The sequence below is a fragment of the Halichoerus grypus genome, chromosome 3 (assembly GCF_964656455.1).
Source record: "Halichoerus grypus chromosome 3, mHalGry1.hap1.1, whole genome shotgun sequence".
Lineage (NCBI taxonomy): Eukaryota > Metazoa > Chordata > Mammalia > Carnivora > Phocidae > Halichoerus > Halichoerus grypus.
Window position 1 is genome coordinate 39,250,411 of NC_135714.1, and position 19,053 is coordinate 39,269,463.

Here is a 19,053-nt window from a genome sequence, read left to right on the forward strand (position 1 = left end):
AGTGGAAAGAGCACAGGTTGGCCTCACTAGAGCCTCAGGGAGGCTAGACAGGAAGGCTGAGAGCAGAGCCTGAGGGCTGTAAAGGCCTGAATCCTGAGTAGGGCCCAAAGTCCTGGGTGGCTCCTACTTCCCTCCCCAGCCTCTCTAGCAGAGCCAGCCTGGGCTCACTGGTGACAATATTCTGAAGTCATACCCTCCCCTTCACTCCTAGATTTAATCACAGTGGCCTTCTCCTGAAACCCTCCATATGCCTTGCTCCTTTCCTCCCTGGGACCTTTGACCAAGCAGGTCCCTGTGTCTGAAAAGCTTTTTCCAGTCCCACTTTCCTTCATTAAGTCAACTCCACTCATTCTTTAGAGCTTAGCTCCAACATCTCTTCCTCAAGGAACCTTCCCTGAGGCCCTGTACCAGGCCATTCATACCATATATGGCACGTGGCTCCCTGAATTTTCCCTCATGGCCTATGTCACTCCATGGAGTGAGACACTGACTTGCACAATTATTTGTATCATGCCAATCTTCCCCAGGAGCCTGCAAGCTCCATGAGCTGCTTTACTTGCCACTAAATCCCCAGTGGTTTAACCACCTATGAGCACCATGACATGCATTTATTAAGTTGAATTCATTAGATTAAGTAATATAAAGATGATAAAATTTGACTTTTGATCCATTTTTATCATATGACTTTCTTGCATCTCACATATGTAAGGAAATACTTTATGAATCTTGCCATTGCATAGTAAAGAATCCAAGATTATTTCAAACAGAGATGAATTATGGAGAAAGAAAGAACAATTTGATCCAAAGGGAGGTGCTTGGCTCGTATGCACATAATAACTCATGGTTAGAAAAGACTCTGCTTCTGAATTTTAAAACTGGTTAAAACGAAGCACCCTTTATCTGATGTTATAGGTATTAAATCTGTGATTAAAAGTGTCTCCCTTTAGGTCTGGAATGCTTTTTCACTAAAGCAATTCTAATGATCAGTGTTTATTAAGACAAAACTAATTTGGCTACAGGTGACCAATCTCACTGGCCAATTTGTGATATGCCCAGCCCAAGACATGTTTTAACACAACAGCCATGTAACGAGAGCTCACATTTACGGAGTGCTCACCATGGGCCAACTCTGTGAGGCAGTTATGACTCTGAGTTTGCAGACACAGAAGCCGAGACACAACAGAGTTGAGTTACCAGCCTCAAGTGAATGAGATAGTAGGTAGCAGAGCTTAGCAGAGCTGGTGCCTGAACCCGGGCAGCTGGGCTCCAAAGGCCACCTTCTTAATGACTAGTCTATGCTGGTGAGTGGCGAGGTCATGGATAAACAAATGCAGTGATTTTTAAGTCAAGGGGTATTCCTAGCAGCCCTGTGCTGAGAGATGCTTCGACTCAAAGTGGGGCTTCAAACAATCAGTGTGGAACAACAGTTTAAAAGCCAACTTATTTGATTTACTTCTTCTTTTCGAGTTTCACAGATGACATCAGTGACCCTTTCCAGGTGTAGCTGAGTATATTGCTCCATCACGTGAGACATGAACTGCTTCTTTGTGATGAATCACTAAACTCTACTCCTGAAACCGATATTACACTATATGTTAACTAACTAGAATTTAAATAAAAACTTGAAATAAAAAATAAGATGACACTGGAGCACCTGGGTGGCTCAGTCAGTTAAGCGTCTACCTTTGGCTCAGGTCATGATCTGAGAGTCCTGGGATTGAGGCCCACATCAGGCTCCCTGCTCAGTGGGGAGTCTGCTTCTCCCTCTGACCCTCCCCTTCCCATGCTCTCATTCTCTCTCTCAAATAAATAAATAAAATCTTTAAAAAAAGAAAAAGAAAGTGCTTCTCTGAACACGGTTATTTTAGGAGGCTTTCACATTTAATTTCAGAAGCCAATTCCTCCTAATTGGAACCTAATCTAATTTAATGGAATACTACGTACTCAGCTTTTCCTTTATCATTGTGTTGACTTTCCCCAAAACCGTTAACTGAATCTCCCACGCTGTGTAAGTGTTCAACCTCCATTGTCTCCGCTTAGGAATGATTGTGTAGTGTACGATGCTCGAGAATTCTATTCACCAGGAGAAGGGGTTTCCGGGCGGGCCAGCACCGTGAGGAGCGCTGCGCCAGGAAATCTGGACCGATGTATGCGGGGATCGCACTGAGCATTAGGTAACTGCCAAGGTTTTGCTCTGTTCCCCAGGAAAGGCCCGACAGGCAGGAATGCACGGGGCAGGGGACGCACACTTACTCTGGCTGCAATTCTCCTCGTCAGTGCCGTCCCTGCAGTCCTCGTCCCCGTCACACTGGAAGGTGCTGGGGATACACTGTCCACTCCGGCACTCGGCCAGACCTTGGCTGTGGCAGGCTGCGGAAGGCCAGAACAACAGTCCGACAGTCACTGCACCGTCTGGTCCTTCTCGCCATCTGTAGAGCCTATCGAGATGCCCGCTTATCTGGCATCACCGAGAAAGGAAGTGTTCGGAATATCTGTGTGGTCTGCAGAAGTGAAGGAGTGTGCCGTCAATGTGTTTCATCCCAAGGGTTTTTGGGATGGAAAGTTTTCTTTCCTGACTCTCCCCTGCCTTATTAAATAGCACTTACTAAGGAATTAACTTTTTCTTGATAAGGGTGGGGTAAGAAATTGTGTTAATGATGTTAATGATCTGCAGCTTTACTGTGCATATAAAAACTACGATTTATTAAAGGCTTGCTACACGGTGATAACTGTGCTGGGAGCGTTATGTATCGAATCTCAAATCCTCATAACGGATTTGCAAAAGAGGTATTATCAACCTTGTTTAGAATAAGGAAGTTAAACTCTAGAGAGTTTAGCGACTGTCTCGAAGTCACAGGGCTGTTAAAAGCTGGTGCCAGAATGTGAAGGCAAGCTTCTCTGACTCTAAACCCAAACATTTCATTTTATTCCAACCCAATCTAAAGGGCCAATGAAATGACCTATGTGAAAGAACTTGCTTAATACCCTGCACACAATAAACACCTTATTTCAAAATTTGCTTATGGCATCTGACATTTGAAAGGGATGGTCTAGTGGCCACTCACCTTCCATTCCTGAAGGTTGTCTAAATTTTATCACTATTGTCCTTTAGAGCATCAGAAACCCGTGTATCTTGTGGCCTCAGCCTTCACTGTTACTGCCTAATATTAAAGCTCCTTATGCTTGAACCAAGGCTCAATGCCAGAATCGTTATACTTGAGCACCATGTCCTTGCTTTCCCAAGATGCACCGAGACATAGTCCACTCCATTCCACTATGTCCACCAACAAGGACTCAAGTGATATTTCCAGTTCCAACTCAATTCAGGAAGGGGAGAGTGGGCATTGCATTTGCTAATTAATTTAGATGACTTCTCTTATGTCAAAATAAAAATCATGCAACCCACATTTCAATTTTTGCCTCATATTATAGGCAAGTTAAATATTCAATCTCATATGTATCAACTTTGTTGACCCTTAGCAAAAGATGGAATAAAAACTTGAATTAGTTTGAACATGCATAAAATGCATCATTTTAACTCAGGTCAATATTGCTCTTTTAACACCTAGCTTCAAGATTCAAGGCTGTTTACTCACCCAGAAACACAACAGCCCATAAAGTTATAATTATTATTGTACATTCTATATAACTCTATGAGCTACGAAGGTTTTCTTCTCTCTGGCAATTCTCTCCATATTCTCCCAAAATGGTACCTGAGAACATGTATGGAGGCTCCTGCAGGGAAGCCTAACTGCTCATATATACTTCGCAGAAAAAAAGTCCCCCAATCTTTGGGAAGAACATCCCCTTTGACAAAGTCACAGATGTGTGGCCAGTGATAGAGAAAATAGACACCTGCTTGGCCAGAGCAGCCAAATTAAGCTTGGAGTTGTGGGGAGAGACATGTGGAAGCCAGATGCATGACATTTGTCATTATGCTGCTTAATTATTATCTTTATAGATTACAGCCAAAGTATAACGATCTTCCGTTTGAATGCTGGGTACTGTATTTGTCTAACCAGGCAGAAATGAAAAAATAAGTAAATGGAAATCATCAGGGAACTCACAGCAATTGACCTCATCAGACTTATCCACACAGTCGTGGTCACCATCACACACCCACTCTATCGCGATGCAGCGCCCATCTCCACAGCGATGCTCCTTTGTGAGATTGCAATCTGGAGAAAACAGAAACTCGTAGGGATGCGGAGAACCAGCATGACAAACACGTAGAACCGAATGACTCATAGCTCCAGCTGAAGAGAGTCTGTTCAACTGTTCCAATACCCTCAATACTTTTTCTATGATGGATCTGGAACAGTTAAAATGCCACCTCCTGCACAAGCATGTGACCCACTGGCCACCATCTCTATGGGGTAAGACCTGTCTGTTTTTCAGATGAGTAATGACTGGCCAGCTTTCTCAGGACCTATAGTTTGTTCCTGATTTTTGTTTTGTTTAGTTGTTGTTTTCTTTCCCTATGAAAAATGTTTGATTTTCACATTGGCTAAAATAAACAGAACTGTGATGTAGGTTTCACAATGTAGATAGCTGATTAGATGTATTTGCAACAACTCTATCACGTTTCTAAGAATTGTAACCTACCTCTCTATAGTAAATTGGGAAGGCAGCTATCTCCAGTCATCTTTCCTGACTCTAAGCTTAGGCTTTCTATCAAACCATCTTAATATATACACTCGTATTGGGAAAAACTGCTGGATGAGAAATGCAGGATATTTATATATATATATATTTTTTTTTTTTCATGATTCTTTTTAGCCTGGATTTAACCTCTCCCCCAAACTACACATTCCTGGATAAAAGGGGGAATTAAGTGATGTTTCTTCTCACAGAGAATAGAATCTATAGGATTCTTTACCATGAGATGTGGAATAACCTTAATATAAATAACCCTTTAAAAGATATGTGTGGGGGCGCCTGGGTGACTCAGTCATTAGGCGTCTGCCTTCGGCTCGGGTCGTGATCCCAGGGTCCTGGGATTGAGCCCCGCATCGGGCTCCCTGCTCCGCGGAAAGCCTTCTTCTCCCTCTCCCACTCCCCCTGCTTGTGTTCCCTCTCTCACTGTGTCTCTCTCTGTCAAATAAATAAATAAATAAAATCTTAAAAAAAGATATGTGTGAATAGTCAAATTGTGGAAAGAGCTGAGATGTTCAACAATAGATGAATGGATAAAGATGTGGTATATATATATACAATGGAACATTACTCAGCCATCAGAAGGGATGAATACTTACCATTTACATCGATGTGGATGGAACTGGAGGGTATTATACTGAGCGAAATAAGTCAATCAGAGAAAGACAATTCCATCGTTTCACTCATATGTGGAATATAAGAAACAGCACAGAGGATCATAGGGGAAGGGAGGGAAAACTGAATGGGAAGTCATCAGAGAGGGAGACAACCATGAGAGGCTCTTAACTCTACGAAACAAACTGAGGGTTGCTGGGGGGGGGGAGGGGTAACTGGGTGATGGGCATTAAGGAAGGCACTTGATGTGATGAGCACTGGGTGTTATATGCAACTGATGAATTACTGAACACTACATCTGAAACTAATGATGTACTCTATGTTGGTTAATTGAATCTAAATTAAAAAGAATAAAATACTCTGGTTTCTCTTCATATCGCATAAATCTTTTGCCTTTTAAATTAAAAAAATAAAGATAAATAAATAAAAGATATGTGTGGATTCATGGATGACAGATTCAATACTGGGGAACTATTACGAGTATCCATGAATAGTGCCACTGTCACTGACAGACTCACAGAGTGACCATGAATCTGAGAAGGCACATTGGAACAATTAAGTAAGGTATATGGAAGCTGGGAGTGCAGAGAAAAGAAGAAAGACACAATAGATGGGATGCCTGTGCAGAAACCAGAAGAACCAGCACATGCTCAGCCTGGTAACGATGGGCAGCTGGGGCAGAGACTGGTCTAAGGGAAAGTTGTAATTATTACCATTGCATAGGGCAAAATCACCCTAAGAGCGCACTTTGTGATATCCTACTATCTTCAGAGGAAATATGTTGAGTGGTAAGACCATTCTTTATCACACAGTAACTATACCCTGGCCCTTTCCACTGACCTGTCCAACTACCAAGCCCTCCACCCCGTTCCCCACATTCCCCCCCACCCCCGCTCTTTTCTCCAGTGATCTCACTGGTAAAAGGAGGGTTTGGATTAGATCATCTATAAGGCCTCTTCCAACTAGAAGGTCTGTGATGTATAAAATTAAAATGGCCTCTCACTCTTTGTCCCACAATTATTCAGTCCCAGAAGGCAATCCGTATCTACCTAGTGACTTCTGGGATGATTTGTACATATACATATTTCCAAGATTTTTATGGATACAGTGAGAGGCAGTTGGACAGCTGCTTCTAGAAACAAGCTAGTTTCCCAGTATGGGGCCATTTCTGAGACTTGCCGCTCCAAGGCATTACTCTAATTCTTCCCCAACATCCACTTCAATATTCTCTAATTGCTAAATATTATTTCACACCCTTTTTCCAGGGCACCTCCTCATCTTAGCTTGCCTTGTTGTTCATATTACAAAGTCCTCATGTCACTCAGTAATACACTACCTAAAAATTCTAAAGGTAACCACAAAGTCAAAAAGGTAAATAAGCAAAAGGAATTTTGCTGCTTTTTAATTCATGAGATGCCATTCACAACTGAACACAGCTCTTTAAATAGTAGGTTCATTCTTTTATTTATTAAGATATAATGTGCTTGGCGGGAAGCCTTCTTCTCCCTCTTTCACTGTCCCTGGCTTGTGTTCCCTCTCTCACTGTGTCTCTCTCTGTCAAATAAATAAAATAAAATCTTTAAAAAAAAAAGATATAATGGACATAGAACAGTGTGTGTGTTTATGCTAAGTGAGATAAGTCAAAGAGAAAGACAAACACTGTGTGATAGCATTTATATGAGGAATCTTAAAAAGCCAAATTTGTAAAAACAGGGAGTAGAATAGTAGTTACCAGGGTCTGGGGTGGGGAATTAGGAAGATGTTTATAGGTACGAACGTGTAACTAGTAAGTAAGTTCATTTTTTAAAAGATAAGATCAGATTGTGTACATAAAATAAATGTGCTTGTCCTAACCCTAGGTGTCAGTTCTACTGAAGTTGTCCCTGCCATGCTTGGCAATCAACTAAAGGAGGGGTCTTTGGTTGCATATAATAAGGGCATCAGACACATGACAATATATGTGTCTGCAAAGTTTTGCTCAAGAGCTCAAAATCTAAACATGAGCCACTGGCTCTAACCAAAGAAGAAATAGAACACTCTCAAGGAGAAAATATTACTAACATATTAACAACTGTTACCCATCTTTCCACTGTACTTCTTAAGCACTTCCTTATTATGACTTTATATAAGAAATATTACATTTACACATAAGACATGACTGAGACTAGTAATTGAAAAAACCTCCTCTTTCTAAAAATTAAGAAACCAACCATCTTGTCATTTAATCTTCCAATCACATTAACAAACAATGGGCTATGGGTTCTGGGTTACACATTTCTGTAACTTTCAATGAAAACCTTAGGGAGACAATGCTACTTACCACAGTTCTGCTCATCACTCAGGTCCCCGCAGTCATCGTATCCATCACACACAAGGCTGTAATTAAGGCACTTGCCCGTATGACAGTGGAACATATTCTCACTGCAATCTGTACATAAGAGAAGCCACTGATGAGTCATCAGAGCAGAACAGGGTGTTAAAACAGTACTTCATTTAACAAAAGCATATCCTGGGAGGCAAATCATAATGGTAACCAGGTCCACATCTACTGTTGTACCAGTGAGGAGACTGTGGTACAGAGAGATCCAAGGTCTTGCTCAAGGTCACATAACAAGTGACTGCAGAGCCAGGACTAGGACCCTCTGGCTTCCAAGCCAATACTTCTATCACTGTCTGAAAGTCTTTATCTGAGATCCACTTTATGTTACCCGAAAGCTCCTTTATAGTCAACTATGAGCACAGACACTCTCAACTCACCATGGTTCCTAATGAAGTTCATGTTCATACAGAATGAATGACTTTTAATAGAAGGTGAGCAGTTATTTTAAAATAAAAGTCTGGTTTTATCAATGATAAGTACAAACATAACTGAGAGAAAAAATTATTGAGATGATAAGGTTATTTTCACACAAAATCACTTAAGTCAATTGAGTGTTTCATAACAGGACCCTCAAGCAATACTGGACTAGATTACGGTGGCAATATAAGACTAAGTGATATGTGACCTCAAGGAGCTTAAGGTTTTATATTGAAGTAAGCAACATGTGATGAAATTTTAATAAGATATTTCTTGTACTTGGGTAAACCAGATACTTGGGTCTCCTGGTTCTGCCATCTACCAGCTGTGGGAACTTGAGTGTATTAGTTAAAATCTATGAATCTTCAAATTGATTTACGAAATTAGGATAAGGTCAATTACTTAATAGGGTTTTGGGGAAGAGATTAATAAATGTCTGTAATGTAAATGAATATGTGTAAGATGCCAACACAATTCAATGGAAAGATAATACTTTTCAACAAATGGTGTTGGGACAATTGTAAAGTCTGGCTTTTACCTCAAAACTTACAAAAGATTATCTCAAAGTGGATCACGGACTTCAGTGTAAGAGCTAAAATTATAAAGCCTCAAGAAAAAAAAAATAGGAAAAAAATCTTTTTGACCTTGGAAGAATTCTTGGATGTAACAAATTCTTAGCTACAACAACAAAAGCACAAGCAATTAAAAAATAGTAACAAATGGACTTTATTAAAGAAATATATTTGTGGGATGCCTGGGTGGCTCAGTAGGTTGAGCATTTGCCTTCGGCTCAGGTCATGATTTCAGGGTCTTGGGATCGAGCCCCTCATCTGGCTCCTTGCTCAGCAGGGAGCCTAATTCTCCCTCTGCCTGCCACTCCCCCTGCTTGTGCTCTCTCTCTGACAAATAAATAAATAAAATCTTAAAAAAATATATATTTGTGCCTCAAAAGATACTATTAAGAAAATGAAAAGACAAACCTCATACTGAAATAAGTATTGCAAATCATGTATCTGATAAAGGACTTACACCCAGAGTATACATAGAACTCCTACACTCAATAATAAGACAACTCAATTACAAGTACACAAAAGAGTTGAATAGAAAATATTCACAGAAGACATACAAATAGCTAATAAGCACGTAAAAAGGTGCTCAATATAATCAGTCATTAAGGAAATGCAAATTAAAACCCCAATGAGGTACTATTACATATCCCCTAAGATGGCTATAATAATAATTTTTAAAAAACAGAAAATACCAAGTATTGGCAAGGATTCTGAGAAACTGAAGCTCTCATATATAGTTGGTGGGGATGTAAAATAATAATGCCACCTTAGAAAGCAGTACAGTGGCTTTTCATAAAGTTAACTATAACCTTATCATACAATTTATGAATTCCATCCTTAGAAAGCTACCCAAGAGAAAGGAAACATACATCCACACACAGACTTGTACATAAATGTTCATAGTAGCATTATTTATAATAGCCAAAAACTAGAAACAGTCCAAATGTTCACCAGCTGGTGAATGAATAATCAAAATATAAAATACTGAAATGATGAAATACTGCCCAGCCATTAAAAATATGACACTTTTGATATGTGTGACAGCATAGATGAACCTCAAAACCACTATGCTAAATAAAAGAAACCAGATACAAAGACTACACATTGTATGATCCATTTATGAAATTCCTGGAAAAAGAATACTTACAGAGACAGAAATCAGAGCAGTGGTTATCTGTGGCTGGAGGGTTGGGAGTGGGGACTGCCTACAAACAGGTGGGAGGGAAATCTGAGGGGCGATGAAGAAGTTCTAGAAATAGATTGCAGTAATGGTCATACAAATCTATAAATTTACTAAAAATCAATGGGATAACATATGGTATGGATATTGTACTCAATAAAGCTTTAAAAAAGTTTTAAGTTAATATGTGTAAAGAAGCCTGCATTTAATAGAAATGAGATTTCTTAATGTATTATCTTTTCTCTTATTTAAAGTAAATTAAGTTTAATGATCAATAGTCCAGTCTCCTAAATTCTAGCTGATTGTTTCTCCACAAGCATAAGTCTGCATCTCACATGACTGGTGATGGGTACCTCTTCACTATAAACGTCCCAAACCCTATAATAATTCCTTATCAAAATTCTTGGGCATTGATCAGTTAAACTGTTAGCCACATACATCAAAATATTTACTTGTTACTTATATGAATTATAAATTTCTATTTTCTGAAGCATTCTTCTAAGAAGCTACTTAAATACTTTTAGAATCACATCACTTTAAAAGTGTAACAAGCCTTAGGGGGACCATCTGTTCAGTGCCTACATTAAAAAGGGTGTGTATGTGAACAACACACACATACGTGTGCTACACATATGCTCACACTTATACACATGCAGAACTTTGTAAGTACTTTTAATTTTTTATTTCCCCCAGGCTGAATAATTTTAATCACAAGGATGACCATCATAAGGGAAAATAAAGAACTAAGTAGAGGTCCCAGTTTTCACCTCGACAGTACTATTTCCTCCCATTCAGCAGAGGGCGCTAACTTTCCACCCTGCACCCCACTGCCGCCAGGCAACTGCTGCACTCAGCGCTCCCTGAGTCAAGAAAGTTTACAACATTGGTTCTCCTGCCCACCGAGCAGGGTTGAGGAATTTGTGCATCAAAATATACACATTTCCTTGGGAAGTTTCAAAAGGTCTTTTTGATTTTTGTTTTGTTTTTTTTTCATCTAAACTACTCTTGTGGGAAATTTTGAATCACTATGCTAGCATCAGCAATAACCGGGGCCTCAATCTGACCATCAGTGCAAAACTATTTGCGTTCCCCAGGGGAGGGGGTGGGGTGGAGGGGTGACATATTTTAAACCACATGAGTTAATTTTTTTTTTTTTAGGCAGTGCACTTACTTTTTTTTTTTTTTTTTGATGGTAAGACTGGGGAATCAAATACTCCTTTTAGAATCTGATTAACCTTGGAACACGCCAAAAATTTCTAAAGATTCATGCAACCCCTCTGTGAGGCCCATTCTGAAAACCTTGCGAATTCATATTAAAACACCTTGTTGTAGATATTTTTTAAATGAATGCTGTCATTTATTAAATTATTTCATAAAAATCAACATTTATTTCATAAGTGGAGATGACTCAAGCATTTTTAAAAACTCCTTATTCACACAGGTGCAGATTCAACTTTCCATTATTATGGCTTACTTGTAAACACACAAAACCTTAACTGGAGGCACTGCACGGCAGAAATGAATAGCAAATAGCAAAGATCACAGTGCCTCCTTTTATTGGAATAAATGTTTATTTGAATTGAAAAGAGATGTCAGCACAATTTAGGGCCAACAAATCAAAATTTTCAAAAGCTTTTTGCTATGACTTTCTTGCTCAGTATAAGCATAATTTTACATAACCTAAGGTAGATGTCTTTCTAGATACAGATTTTTCTTCTTAATGAGTACCTGATGTAAAATGTTACTTCTGAAGTTCTTGCATGTTGATATTCATTTCAGTTTGGCATCTTACACTATTAACATTTTCCCCACTCAAGATTATCACTAAATTAAAGGAGACAACTAAAGAACAGAAAACCTTTTATCAAGAGCTTCATTCATTTAGCTCAGTCTCTATGAGTCTATAAACATAATTGTGTTGCCTCAACTCAAGATTCAAGTAGGGAGGCTCAATTTCCACCCAGAGGCGCCCTCATTTTGAGATGACCAGAGAGGTTACATGGTTTGCCCACAGTTGCCTAGCTCACTACAGTTACTTAGGTTTCTTGACTCCCTGGGTGCTTTTGACTATTGACTTCTAGCCCTGAAGGAAGACTTCTCCACAGCAGTACTACTGACAATTTGGAGTGGGTAATTCTTTATTGTGAGGACTGTCGTGTGCACTGTAGGATGCTGAACAGCATCTCTCGTCTCTACCCACTAAATGCCAGTAACACCTCGTCCAAACTCCACACTGTGACAATCAAGTATGTCTCCATACATTACAAAATGTTCCCTGGGGAGCAAAAACTGCCCTCACTTCTGAACCACTGAATTAGATTTTCTAAACATCACCTGTGTCCACGGCCTAGTTTTAATCCCATCTTTCCATCAGCTTTCTCCACACCAATATAACTCCTTATAATCCTGCCCTCATCTATACTCAAAGGACCTACCACTCCTATCTTTTTGTTTATACCAATATTTTTCTTTGTGACATCTCCTCCATTATTTTTGCTCTGAAGTACCATATTCAATGATCTCCATGTTTATATGTTATTTCTCTGATTAGGCTCAAAGATTCATGAAGAAAGAAACCATGTCTTAACAGTCTTTATATTTCCTGGGTATCTAGAACATGCTTCACATAGCAGGAATTCAAGAATATTCAATAGTTTTATTGATTCCTGTAACAGATTGCTACTAAACGGAAGTGAATTTTCCAGACATCTGAAGCTTCTTCCTTTAGTGTAGAATGTAATATTCTCCTTTTTATTATTTTGATGGAAATATTTCTGGTATTTACTTGCATCTCTGCCTTAGTAAAAAGAATATAGTAAATGCAGTCATTTTTAGTGATTCAAAAACATCACCTAGAATATCAGTTTTTATTTTGTGCTGTTTGGGTTCCCTCCTTTCTAAAATAGCTTCATGTGGTGCTGGTTTTAAAACTGTTGCAGATATTTGGGGCGCCTGGGTGGCTCAGTTGGTTATGCATCTGACTCTTGGTTTCAGCTCAGGTCATGATCTCAGGCTCATGAGATCCAGCCCCTCATCTGGCTCCACACTCAGCAGGGAGTCTGCTTCTCCCTCCCTCCCTCTCCCTCTGCTCCTTCCCCCCCTAAAATAAATAAATAAAAATCTATTAAATAAATAATAAATAAATAAATAAATAAATAAATAAATAAAGCTATTGTGGCTATTTTAGTGTTTGTTTCCTCTACAAAATATCCCCTGACCTTTATCAGCTGTCCCCATGACTTCCAGTGGTCATCCTTTACAGCTTGGAGGTAAGAGGCACTGGGGAGGGGTGGATGGAGGTGAGGTGGGGGGTGTGTGGAAGGGAGGGGAGATGCGGTGAATAAGATTGCAATAACCACAACAGCAACCATAAATCCTGGCACTCTTTCAGCATTATTGCATGTCAGACAGACAATGGTCTATGTGCTACATAGGCAAATGTTCGTTATTCTGCACAAGAGTTCTAGAGACAGCTACTGTTATTGTCTTATTTTACTGATGAGGACACGGAGGCCCAGAGAGATGGAGACTTGCCCAGGTTCACAGAAGCAGGAAATGGTAAAGAGATAGGAACCCAGGCAGCCCGACTCAAGAGATTACAGGAGTAATCACTACACTTTGTGGTAATTAGTATAATTAATTGTACTTAGAATAAGTAGTTAACACAGCATAATTAGTATGTAGTATAATTAGTATAATACGTAGTATAATTATACTAAAATATAAGTCAACCAATTATACCCCAAATTCGAGCAAATGATTTCCAAAAGTATTTGACAGTGATTTTATGTGGCTTAGAATGTGTGGACTTTGTGGCAGCTCTTTTCTTTGTGATAACCATTTTCCTTGAAGCTGTTTTGTGACAGCGATTATTCATGTGCTAAGCCCCAGCTATGTACCAGACACCATTCTAGAGCTGGTTACAGAATCAAAAGATTATAGAATGTGAGTAACAAAAGACACACCAGACACCCTCTAGTCCAGTGGCCTCAAATCTGGCTGCATGTTAGAATTACCTGGACAGTTTTGCAAAGGAAGCTGGGCTCCAACTCTAGAACAACTGATTTAGGATCCCTGCAGGTGGGGCTTCCTGATACTTGGCTTACCGGTGTAATAAACAATTATCTGCCAAAGTGTCATAGAGCATCCAACATAAATATTTTCCTCTCATAGAAATGATCAGAAGGTAACTGTTCACCAAGTCTGAACTTATATGAACAAGAATGAGATCTTGCCATTTGCGACAACATGGGTGGACCTTGAGGGTATTATGCTAAATGAAATAAGTCAGACAGAGAAGGACAAATACCAAATTATTTCATTTATATGTGGAATCTAGAAAACAAAACAAACAAACAGAAACAGAAGCAGAAACAGACTCATACATACAAAGAAAAAACTGGTGATTGCCAGAGGGGAAGGGGTGAGGGGATGGGTGGAAATAGGTGAAGGGGAGTAAGAGGTACAACTTCCAGTGATAAATAAGTTATGGGGATGAAAAGTACAGCATAGGGAATATAGTCGACAATACTGTATGGGGACAGATGGTGACTACACTTGTGGTAAGCATTGAGTAACGTACAGAACTGTCGAATCACTGTGTTGCACACCTAAAACTAATATAACATTGTGTGTCAATTACACTTCAATAGAAACAAACAAACAAATAATAGAGGACCAGGTTCAACTCTTGCACTCTGAACCACTGGCAAATTCATTCATGACCCTCAACCTCAGCTCTGCATCTGTTTAAAAAGGGTAATACATCCTTAGCTAAAAATTAAATCAAATCATGTAAATAGATGCTTCTAGCATAGTTGATTAGGAGACCCACAAATAATAATTCCTTCTCTTCCTTTCTTTGAAGGCAGTCCTCCTCCTCCCATACCTGCCAGCAGCCTGGGAGCTGGCATATCCTTCTGCTTCTCATTAGGAATGCCCAGCAAAACTTGCTTCTCCCCTCAGGCGTATGTAGGCTGCATTCACGCTCTGATTTGCATCCATGCCCTATTTCAGACTTACACTATTCCTTCACCACAGGGTGGTGACAGTGGGAGCGTGGCACCCTCAATAAATGACTACAATACCACAGGCACTGAATGTTAAAACTCAGAGTCGAATGCCCTTGTAAGTTTGGAAAGAATTGCACACGAAGCTTTCAAGATGTAACTAAGCATTTTCAGACAAATTTTCTGAAGGGATGTATTTTATTTCCTCAACTGACCAAACCACATGGGTGTTAAAGTATGCTCATGAGGAAAGCCCATTATCTTCCTTAATGAACTCTTCAGCTCCGAGGACGTGCTATAGACCTTACAGAATAGTAGTAATACCTTGTTTGTTCAGTCACTGACTAGGAAAATTTACTCCTTCCAATTCAATTCAACCCAAGCGGCAGCAATCTCTTACTGTTTAAAGTGCAATGCTCGATGCGCTGGGTGCAATGAAGGAACGTAATGATGAGCCAGTGTTGGCCCAACCACTGGGGCAGAGGCACATACAAAACTTTAATAATCTCTCATGGGCCATATTGGGAGATAAGGAAAAGATTCCACCACATTTCCCATAAATTGGATATAATTCTATTGAACCATTTTAAATTCCCTACTGCGGGTGCTCTATAAAAATATTCCCTCCTAAGTCCACAGCAATTCTCCCCAATGTAAGTATACGTCTTATGAAAATGTTTTTCATGTAAAATCATATGCTACAGGTTTTTCTGAAGAGAGAATTCCAAATTATAAAAACAAATGTCTTAGTGAAAACATTTCCAAGATATGGTGGCATATCTGAAATTCCACAGGAGGCTACATACTACACGAAATGAAAAAAAAAGAATTAATGAACAATAAATAAATAAAGGTGGGAGTATATATGAACAAATAATTTTGAGGAAATACCAAGTTAAGCAAAATGAGTATGTCTTTTATAAAACTGCAGCATTTCTCAGAACTTTTAATATGTGAATATGTATTGCAACTCTCTAAAAAGTAGATTTGATAGCATTTCTCAAACTTACTTTTTTCTCAAGCAGTTTTCATAGCTCAGGCACTATGGAACATCAGTTTGGGAAACACTGACCTAAAATATTACCATAATATAATGCCTTTCAAAACTTATGATAGATAAGCATTCTAGCCCTTCACATGGAAGAAGACGTGTTTCACCTGGCAAACAGACCATAAGAACCTTTCAATTAAGGTCAACAATTATGAGCTCTCATACAGCCTTGGCAACTCCTACAGGGAGTAAAACACAGCTTTTCCCATGGTAATTTTTGCTCATCATATAACCATTAAAAAGCAATTAGAACACAATTGCATGTGGCTCTGCTTTGGAGGCAAATCCTACAATGCATTATTGACGCTAATTTTTCCTTCTCATCTGTTGCATAAGTGTAAAACAACTTGAAAGCTGAATATATTTTATATATATTTTATTTATATATATTATATATATATATATGTTATGGACAGAATGTTTATGTCCTCCCAAAATGCGGATGTTAACGGCTTAACCCCCAAATAACTGTATGTGGAGACAGGACCTGTAAGGAGGTGCTAAAGGTTAAATGAAGCCATAAAGGTGGGGCCCTAATCTAATAGTACCCTTATAAGAAGAGGAGGAGACCCTCTCCCGCTCTCCACCGCCCCCCCCCCCCCCCCCCCCCGCCTCCAACAAGGTCAAGTGAGCACAGAGGAAGATGGAAGCTGCCTAGAAGCCAAGAAAAGAACTCTCACCAGAAACTGAACCTCATTGACCTTGACCTTAGACTCTCCGGCCTCCAGAACCATAGGAGAATAAATTTCTCCTGTTTAAACCGTGCGGTCTGTGGTATTTTATATGGCAGCCCAAGCAGATTAGGACAGCCACCGACCAATTCAATCAAAACAACTATTCAAATCCATAGTAAATCAATTGACGATGTTTATGGCTGAATCTCTCAATCCATGGATTTAAAGTAGTTAGCACCATGGACTATCGCCAGGTTTAGAGAAAGCATAAACAAACAAGAGGCTTTGCATCTGCTGTGTCAGGAATGTTAAGGATCAGGCGGGTGAAACATTTGCCTATTGAAAATGTCCTTTAAAAAAAAAAAAAAAGAAAATGTCCTTTTTAAAAAAGCTGACCTTTCAACTCATTAAGCTTTCAAAACAAAAACAAAAGCCTCACCCAAACAAAATAAACAAAAAACCTCCCTCCAATTTTAAGCCACTTGATGCAAAACTCGTTTCCACTGCGACCTCCGGCTCTTGAGTTCCTAACGGAATCGCGCCTTTGAAAGGTGCGCAAACACACTGGCTGCCCCCCGTTTCCTCCCGTCAGAAAGGCAAACTAACAGTAGTCTACGCCAACGCCCGGCGGTTGTCAGGGTCTGACTGCGGAATGGTTTCGGTTTCCAGGCCCCGGCCCCGGACACCGCCCCCGCGCCCCCGCGCCTACTGCAATGCGCTTCGTCGCTCCAGTCGTCACAGTCGTTGTGCCCATTGCACTGCAGCTTCCCGGGCACGCAGAGCCCGCTGGCGCACAGAAAGCTCTCGCCCCTTCCGCAGAGCGCTGGAAAAGAAGGGCAGGGAGACCATGTCAGAATAAGCCTTTTTCCTTCAAAAGTCAAGAGAAACAAAGAACAGCAAGAACACCCTCCTTGCTATTCAAGATTTGTTTCCAAATCCCCTCACCGAGTTTTCTTGGGCCCTGTAGGACATTAATTGTGAAATTACCTGGGAAGGATGCAAAGAGCGTTGGCCTGAGAAAAGCGAAAGAAAACTCCCCAGTGGGCTTGCTGCGTGAGAGGTTTCCATGCTCAGAGCAGAAGAGGGGAGCCTTATCAGTTGCACAACTTATGTGGGGGGGGAATACAAAACGTGAGTATTTTTTTTTAATAACTGCAAAGTATTTAAAGACGAAGTGTTATTAGTTGAACAAACATTAAAAAAAAAAAACAAAAAAAAAACCCCACAATTCTCTCCTTCTAAAACGCTACTCAATGTTGCACAGAAAAAGTTACGGTAGAAAGAGTCAATTGTGTGCTTGAACCAAGCCTAGAGACACCCTGCCCTGCAGTGAAATATATTACAAGTATATAACATATATTACTTTCCGGTACAATATAGTGATCCAACAATTCTATACATTACTCAGTGTTCATCACAATAAGTGTACTCTTAATCTCCTTCATCTATTTCACCCATCCCCCCACCCACCTCCCTTTTAGCAACCACCAATTTATTTCTCATATTTGAGTGTTTTTTGTTTCTCTTTTTTTTCTTTGTTCATTTGTTTTGTTTCTTAGTTTCCACATATGAATGAAATCATATGGTATTTGTCTTTCTCTGACTTATTTCACTTAGCATTATACTGTCTAGATCCATCCATCTTGTTGCAAATAGTAAGACTTCATTCTTTTTTAAGGCTGAGTAATATTCAATTGTATATCTATAGCACATCTTTTGTATCCATTTCATCTGTGGATAGATACTTCGGTTGCTTCCATATTTTGGCTATTGTAAATAATGCTGCAATAAACATAGGGGTGCATATATCTAGCCTGCTAAGAACTCTCTCTCCAGTAGGTACAGTCCTGTGGTACCCAGGAATGCCCCCCTCACGACCAGAGCCTGGTGATTAAGGAGCATCCCATATGTGAACTGTGTGCACCTGCTGGCTTCAGCAAGGCAGTGGGAAAGTGCAGGGTGGGGGCATGCTACTGGCTTTCATGATGTTTTACTTTTTTAATCTGAAAAAAAACCTAGTTTTTCCATGAGTTCTCAATTCAGAATAACAGTAAATAAATACAACCCTTGAAGATTTCTATGTCTCTTGTCTCCGTCCCTCCACACAAGCTAGTGTGATCACGTATGTGGTCAGCTGCCTGCTCACTGTCACTGCTCCCTGAACGATGTATTCCTTGATGAGATGAACCCTGTTGACTAAAGGGAACCAAGAAATACAGAATATTTTAACTCAGAATTAGAAATACGGAAAAGTACAGACTGAATGCTCCAGGCAGGGAAGCCCATGTCTCTCACATTTCCCATGTTCCTGGGCCCTAGGAGAGTGATGGGCACTCAGGAGATTCTTATTTAATAGATGATGGGGAAAAGTCAACTTAATCTCAGTGAAGCACCATATATTGCCAAAAAGCAAAGAAAAAAATGCAATTAATGAATTATTTTCCAATGCTATCAAGGAAATCAGAATTCTGATTTGCTGAACAGTAAGTACTAGTTGATTTA

General features: G+C 39.8%; 1 protein-coding gene across 1 annotated transcript in view; it reads right to left on the minus strand.

Moving 5' to 3' along the window:
* Positions 1–19,053, minus strand: part of CORIN (corin, serine peptidase) — a 197,846-nt gene that overhangs the window by 65,472 nt on the left and 113,321 nt on the right. The window contains exons 5-8 of the mRNA XM_036096676.2: positions 17,261–17,374; positions 7,592–7,699; positions 4,068–4,178; positions 2,254–2,370 (exon numbers count right to left, since the gene is read on the minus strand). Coding sequence (XP_035952569.1) covers positions 2,254–2,370; positions 4,068–4,178; positions 7,592–7,699; positions 17,261–17,374 — 450 coding nt within the window. The remainder of the gene's footprint in view (positions 1–2,253; positions 2,371–4,067; positions 4,179–7,591; positions 7,700–17,260; positions 17,375–19,053) is intronic.